The 8,100-nt window shown below is 44.6% G+C and overlaps 1 protein-coding gene and 1 pseudogene across 1 annotated transcript; both read right to left on the minus strand.

The window, feature by feature from the left end:
* Positions 1-18: 18 nt before the first annotated feature.
* Positions 19-4,904, minus strand: LOC120294712 (ABC transporter B family member 13-like). The gene is given in 11 exon segments (XM_039315144.1): positions 19-826; positions 829-894; positions 897-1,237; positions 1,239-1,507; positions 1,711-1,856; positions 1,859-1,951; positions 2,124-2,886; positions 3,476-3,699; positions 3,796-4,109; positions 4,207-4,466; positions 4,686-4,904. Coding segments are annotated over 11 exon segments (3,081 nt in total). The 5' UTR covers positions 4,749-4,904; the 3' UTR covers positions 19-284.
* A 287-nt stretch (positions 4,905-5,191) lies between these two features.
* On the minus strand, positions 5,192-5,846 carry LOC120294713 (annotated as a pseudogene).
* Between the last annotated feature and the right edge of the window lie 2,254 nt (positions 5,847-8,100).

Consider the following 8,100-nt stretch of genomic DNA (forward strand, 5'->3'; position numbering starts at 1 on the left):
TGGTAGTGCTGGCTAGCGTATAAAAAGCGATATGCTTTTGAGTTTTATTGAACAAATCAAGAAAATTATTTAACCAATTACACTGCCAATAAAGCTATAATGTAATCAGGTTTTTTGACCTGTGCATGCATCTTCTTATGCCCTGGACAAATTACTCAGGACTTCTACTCAAAGGCTAAACAATTCTTAATGAGAGACGTATTCAAGCTCACCGGTAGGTTTTGGCTACTATCTTATCTGTTAGGCTTCAATAACTCGATAATCGTTGCCTCGCCACATGCTGGCTAAGAAATTGCTTCCGGGTTCTTCTCCTCCTGTTGCAGGCTGACCAATTTCTTGTAGAGTCCACTGGGTTTCGCAATGAGCTGGTCGTGACGGCCTATTTCTGCTACCCTGCCATTTTGCAGCACGGCGATTCTATTGGCGTCTCGGATGGTCGTCAGCCTGTGCGCCACTAAGATCGTCGTCCGGCCTTTCATGAGCTTATCAAGAGCGTCTTGGACCAACTTCTCCGACGACGTGTCCAAAGCACTCGTCGCTTCGTCCAGGAGGAGGATTGAAGGGTCCTTCAGGATTGCCCTTGCTATGGCCACCCTCTGCTTCTGTCCTCCCGACAATTGCACTCCCCTATTGCCGACGTTTGTTTGGTACCCTTCCGGCATCGTGCTTATAAACTCATGGGCATTCGCCGCTTTGGCCGCCTCCATCACCTCTATTTCCGAAGCTTCTGCATTTCCGTACTTTATGTTCTCATATATCGTCGTGGCGAATAATGCCGGTTCCTGCTGGACCAAACCTATCCTTAACCTTAGCTGTCTCAAGTTCAGGATTTTATATCACAGCCATCTATAAGAACTGATCCAGAGGTGGGGTCATAAAATCTCATCACTAGGAGATCACCGTACTCTTTCCCGACCCACTTTGTCCCACCACCGCAAGACTCTTCCCCGCCGAAACTTTCAAATTCAAATCTTCGAAGATGCGTACATCCGGCCTGGCCGGATACCTAAAACTGACGCTCCTGAATTCTATATTTCCTCGGACCGTGAGCACCATTTTCGACATGTGGCTGTAAGGATGTATGGCAGTCCGCCTCTTGAGGACACGGAAAACTGACCCTAGCGCTTGCTTGCCCTTCACAATGTCTGGCGTGAGAGCCAGGGTCTCTGCAACGGCTAGTGCAGTAACTATCAAAACCATGAAGGATTTGATGATGTCTCCAAAGTTGGATTCTGTGCTTGATTAGAACGGAAGCATACCAAAGGCCGAGTGAGTAGGAACAGAATGCAAAGAACTGTGACATGCCAAAGCCGAACCCCGATATGTGCCCTCGGATAAGTGCTTGCCGGTTTGGTTGGGCTAATTCAGAAGCAAACTGATCTGAGATCCGGTCTTCAGCACCAAACGCAGCGACGGTGCGAATGTTTGCAATTGCTTCACGTGCCAATGAAGTGGCCCGAGAATAGGCAGTGCTGTAGTCTCCTCCGAATCCCTTTAGAAATAATTGCTGCATTTTTTTGGGGGGTGGGGGGATGCAAGGACACACTCAAGAAGTTATTTTGAGCACTCAACAGTCTTGAAAGCAAAAACATCAGTGGGCCGAATGGGATGAGCTAAATTCAGTCGACAAGTTCATTTTGGCCTATTTGCCAGATGATGAATTCACGCAAGCAACCTCTATCATTATTTAGGATGGTTTCAGAAATTTACCTCAGTTATTGATGCTCCAACAAGCAGCGGGAAGGAAGCAATGACAACAGCCGCTATCCGCCAGCTTAATTTGAAGGCAATGACAAATGCCGTCACTGTGAGTGCTACATTCTGCGTAATGGTCGATAGACGGTCGGCCAGTGCACCCGCACCAGTGTTGCATCTGCTGCTAAAATTGTTGTTAGGGAACCGGTGCTATTCTCATCCAAATCAAACCACCCAATCTCGTTGGTGAGGATAGCTGCATTAAAGGTAATGCATTATTCCAAGATAGTCTTTAATTGAATTGATCTGGTGAATGGAAATACTTATGAAGCCTAGTGAAGTTCATTTTTGTATTGATTTGATTATCTGGATCTGAAAGTAAAATTTTCAAATTATTCTACAAATCAAGTTAGCTGAAGCAAAAGAACCTGAGAACATCAATGAGCGAACACGGGTTGTGAGGCGCTCCCCCATCAGTGTGTAGAAGAAATGCTGTATCAAGTAAATCGGGATGGTAATAGCAGCTACTCCGACAAATAAGAGCGCGATCCGATCGACCTCTTGCTTAGCACGATGAGCATCAGGTGAATAAAACGCAGACAAGATGTGGGTGATCCCAATCGCAAATAGAGGAGCTTCCATGCCTGCCAGGACCGCACCAACCGACCCGAGCAATGCAAAAGGCCATTCAGGGGCATTCAGTTTTAACAGCTCCCAGATTGATACCGAGGCAGCAGTGTCCGTTGGGGGAATGTTTTGGTAAATCCTCTGTGGCAGTGTAGTGTGCTCACTGTTAAAACTTCCTCGGAAGCTAGAATTTGCAGAAGAACCCGAGCGGCATAGTGCGCTCGATTGAGTGTCATTTTCAGTTAACTGTAAGCTCACAAGGGTCGCGTACTCGCCTCCCTTAGATAACAACTCTGAATGGTTTCCACTTTCAACGACCTGGCCGTTTTTCAGGACAACGATACAATCAACATCTCGGACTGTGGATAAGCGGTGTGCAATGATTATTGTTGTCCTGTTCGTCATTATTCTGTCAAGTGCTTCTTGGACAACAAGTTCCGATTCTGCGTCAAGGGCACTGGTCGCCTCATCCAAAAGTAGTATCTTTGGGTTCCGTAGCACAGCTCTTGCAATGGCAATCCTCTGCTTCTGTCCTCCAGAAAGTTGGGTTCCTCCCTCTCCCACCTGAATTAATGTTAGTTGTCAAGTATCATTCATTTGAAGCAATTACCAAGTGACAGTCTGGACAGAAAAAAAGGGTACTATCCGGTGCACTCATCAGATGAACTATACTCCCATATTCTATGTAGGCCGGGCAAATTGGAAAAGTATAGGTAAGCAACTTTCTATGCACATACTTCAGTGACTGCATTTGATGACTGAAGGGAAACTCCATTTATGGGAGGAAGGTTTCTCTTGTGTTTTTCCCATGTAAAGACGTTTCATTCGTTCCGCTCAAAGGGACTCTGAAGTGGAGCTCCCATAAATAATAATCTTCTGGATGTAAATGTTAGAAAAAAGAGGTAGTTTGATTACTTTCAAGTAGGAGATGGATCGGGTGGTTTTCTCAGGATTTGACTTGACAGAATAGGTTGCCTCTACAGAGCGAGCAGTGGAAATGACTGAACATTTTAAAAGCAAAAGGGAATATCTTGTCTGTTAAAAGTTAGAACGTGGATAATGGCTGCACCATCAGCAAAGTGAACTTAAATGTCGAAACCTTTAGTCTGCAGCTCTTCCAGAGAGACGAGCTCTGATAATCAGAGGAACGCACCTGAGTGTAATAACAATCGGGAAGCTTTTGGATGAAGGAATGTGCATTTGAAGCTTTAGCAGCTTCTACGAGTTGCTCTGTTTCAGCATCTGCTTTACCAAATAGAATGTTATTGGCTATAGTAGTGGCAAACAGTGCTGGCTCTTGGCTAACCAATCCCATTTGCTCTCTCAGCCATTTTAGTTGAAGAGTCTTGAGATCATGTCCGTCAAGCAGAATTTGGCCTACAAGCATCATAACCGACAGATTGATTTGATTAGCCATCAGCGATAAGAGTTTTGACCATATGACGATCAGTGTAACTGCATGATGATAGATACCTGAAGTTGGGTCATAGAACCGTTGTACCAAGGAGATTATGGTACTCTTTCCAGAACCACTCGGACCAACAATCGCTATGCTCTTGCCGGCCCCAATGGTGAAGCTCAAATTCTCAAATACCATGTTGGGACGGGATGGATAAGCAAAGCAGACCTCGCGAAATTCAATTTCTCCAGCTACTTCTGACAATTTCGTTCCTTCATCAGATCCCTTAGATGGCTTATTATTCGTTTGTATCATGCTAATGATGTTGGCAGCAGCCGCCTGCCCTTTTGCGATGGCAGCAAGGTTTGGGGCAGCTTGACCCAGCGCACTGCGAAGATGAAAGTACTTAATCTTATCAGAAGAAACAATGAACAGTGTCCTGAGAAAACTGGAGGCCGGATGTTACAGCGGTGTGCTAGACTTACAAACCACTAAAGATAACGTTTATGATGGTCGTGAATGCTTTCCCTCCGTTTGTATGGTGGTGCCGGACGAGAATGCTGGCATACCACAGTAGCAATGCCCAAGCACAGAATAAGAGAGCATATGTAAAGCCGACACCCATTCCTTTGGCAAAACCGCTCTTCTTCCCCAGTTTTAGTGCAACTTTAAGTGACTTAGAATATGCTTGGACTGCTTTGTCCTCCCCTACAAAAGAGTATACCGTTCGAATCTGCGAGATAACCTGATCCATGCAAAGTGGAGTAGAAAAGAGTTGCTCCTTCAGTTACTTTAATCAACTTGTGGGGTGAAGTAAGCAGCTAAGTAAAACATAATTTGGGTTTTAGGAGGAGAGGTTGGGTGAAGCGTCTGAAACGGAATTTTTCATTATTTGGATTGAAAAAAGAAGACAATGCTATTGCTTACTAAGAGAAACACATTCATCGGTAAAGCTAGTGTCTACCTCTTCTGCAACCTTCCCTGCTTCAGCATATGCAGCTTCACCTTTCTCTGATAGAGAAGACATGATAACAGTATAAGCTCCTCCGGCAAATGCTATCAACGGAACAACAGCCAAGGTCAGAAGCGTGAGCTGCCACACCGACGTAAATCCGACAGCAAATCCTACGATGAATTGCGAAAGGTAACGCAGAGCATGGCCTGTCTGCAGTGCATAAAAGGAATAAGTTGTGGAAGTGTACCCTTATCGCAACAGGGATTGAGAATACACATATGCATGCAGATTTCTTTCGTCATATACCTTGTCACCAATTGCATCTTGTACTAGTATTGCATCGCTTGTAATGTGGTGAAGAATGTTACAGTCCTTAGCTTCAGTATCAAAAAAGTTGATGTCTTTCCTAAGAACTGCCTGCAGATACTTAAGCCGCAAACGAGCTGTTTGCCTCTCCCCGGTTTGTGTCCACAATGCAACACCTAAAGACTTATATGACCAGGAATTAAGCTCAGATAGGGATGGATTATTGGAATTTGTTCGGTTGAAAGAACAAAATTCATCCATAACAAGCTTGATGCATACCTATCCATGCCGATGCGAACACGATGACTCCTAGATACACGAGGTACAGAGCATCCTGCAATGTTATAAGGATGTCAGATGCTTGCGTCTGGCCTTTTGACGATGTATTAGCTTGCAAAAGAAAGCATCAATTTAAACCTGTGAACTCCTAAGAAAACTGTACTCTATTCTCTCATAAATCTATTTGAAAGCACGACTGATCGCACTGGTCTCTACTCCGAGGAGAATGAAGCCAGACGGCCACGCATTACCTCAGAAACACGCGAAGACAATCCGTGGGGATCGGAAGACAGCTTGCCGAGAGAATCGATCATCCGGCCAAACAGAACGAAGAACACAGGGAGCGCGGCACCGTGGATGCACGCGCCGGCGCTTCCAAAGAGCATCAAAAACAATCAATCTTGTCGGCAGCCACAAACAAGCCGAAGAAGGAAGTGCTCGGCTTCTCCTTCTCCTTCTCCTGCTCCTTAGTTGGTTCCGGCAGCGTCGGAATCCGATCATCACGAACCGGGTCATTTGCAGGCTCGCGCTCAAGCTCAGGTGCTTTCATGATCGCTCAACGACGACGACAACGGGCACAGAGGATTTGAAATGCAGAGCTTCAGGAGACGAGAACAGAGCATGAGAAAGAGCTCACTTTCGTGGTCATGGGCAGCTCGTGCGAGGATGGGAGGGGGAAACCTCACAGGCCAGCTTTCCCGCCAATAAATGCAGACAGGAAATAGTTGGCCAACCAAAACCCGGCTTCATTACTACCTGCAGCTTCGAGAGAGAGACAGACAGACAGATAGAGACAGAGCGACAGAGAGACGGAGAGAGACAGTGAGGATGAGAATGTAGAAGACGAAGAGCGATTGGCTGGCGAGAGAGTGTCGTACCCATGAAGCTTCGAACAGTTTGGTTTTGCCGCTTCTGCACAGAGCTTTTCCGGCTACGGAGGTCCCTCGTATTCAATGTGGTCCCTCTGTCTTTTTCCAGGGGACATTTGTCCGATCGAAACCATCGACTACGATGTTGCGGGCTTTCAGCAGACCCACATGATATCATGTTCACATACATGTCAAAACTTCTCTAGAATCACTACTTCATGGCTCAACTAGGAATCTATATAGATGTATAATTTCCCTAAGAAGTGAAAGTCCGGTGCATGGCATGATTGAAATCGGAGTTCAGTGGCCGGTTTGATTAAAAGTGCTGAATGTGGATCGTCTTAGCCATCGGATCACAAAGCCATGAACCCGTTCTGCTCGGTGTACATGTCTTGATAGAGTTGCGATTGGAGCAAAGTACCCCGAACATGTACTAACAAACTTTATCGTTCTGAATTATACAATCGACTTGATTTTGGATAGAATGGATCGTTTAGACGATATTGATTTCAAATCTTCCATTCTAGAGGGAGAGGTTCGAATTGACACGAGGCGTGCAATTGTACATCTCTCTCACCGTGTGTTAATGGAGAGTATACTTACATTTCAAGGCATGTTGCATCTATGTCATATAAAACGAGGCGATCTCATATCACCGCGGGTATGGTGATGGACAGGAGTAGAACTAAACCTAACCGGCAATTTGCATACATGGATTGGAGGATCAGGAATTCTCATCAGTCCATTTAGGCGCCATGGAAAATGTGAGCCAAGCGTGGTCGAGTTAGCTAGTATCATATATTACGGATGCATCATTGTGAGCTGTAGGACAGCTAAGTCTTGTGGCATTGACGACTCATCCACCAAAGGTAGTTACTGCGGGTCAGCGTCTCGACTGACCGTACAATTTGTCATGAATTTGGGTTTGGTCAGAATTTATTTGTAGAAGCTTAGGTGACCATGATATTGGCCTTTTCAGGCTAGCCCTTTTTCCCATTCCAATGTGAAAATTCAATCAGTAAAAAGGACGAAATTCTAGGAAATAGGCGATTTCGCGGCAATTTGTCACATGACGTGCGGATGAATAAGATTGTTCTTAGCAAAGGAGGGAGGAGAAGTTAGGATACGTAGAACCAAACGTCTAAAGGTGGCCTGACCGATCCCTCGTCCCTATGGAATGTTACTGGATCAGTCCGAACTGAGAACATAAGGGAGGTGGCTGGATCGATCCCTTGTCCAAATCGAATGTTATCGAGTTTGTCTGAATTGAGAACATGAGGGAGGATCCGAAGTGGGTACTTCAATGTGGGATCGAAACCGCATCTCTATATACGCATCAACTCGTGGGGCGAGATGCAAGAGGTGAGGGGTCAAACTCCTCACCTCGTAGATCCCGAGTGGGTGCTTTGCCACAGGACTTAGAGCCAGTGGTTTATTACAACATTATTATTCAAATTTGTTGTTGAGGTTTAAGTTTCGTCATGGATAAATTACCTCCAATTAGACCTGTCAAAATGGATCATAAACCTATTTTTTTAGCCTATGTTTGATTGATTGAATTGTTATATGGGATAGTTATATTCACTAAATGAATTATAAATCGGTTTAGAATGGTAAAACCTAATATAATATAGGTGTTAAAGGGGTTCGCAACTTATTTAAACCTAACTCTTTTCTATGACTTTCTTCACTCCTTCTTGTCCTCACCTGATTTCACACTCACTCACTCATATCTCTAAATTCAGTTTGGATATGAGTTTTCTTATATTTAGTTAAATATAAAAATATTTTTAGTAATATGAATTAGATCGTGTATAAATTATTCAATCTACATGTAATTAATTTGAATCGAATAATTTTCCATCGGACTCAAACTTAATCCGACTTATGGATCTGCCTCCAATTAATGGAAATATGTCCACATCCTACGACTTCAGGTTTTTAGCCATGGTTGATGCCATTATTTTGCC

The sequence above is a fragment of the Eucalyptus grandis genome, chromosome 6, assembly GCF_016545825.1.
Source record: "Eucalyptus grandis isolate ANBG69807.140 chromosome 6, ASM1654582v1, whole genome shotgun sequence".
NCBI classification, from domain to species: Eukaryota; Viridiplantae; Streptophyta; class Magnoliopsida; order Myrtales; family Myrtaceae; genus Eucalyptus; species Eucalyptus grandis.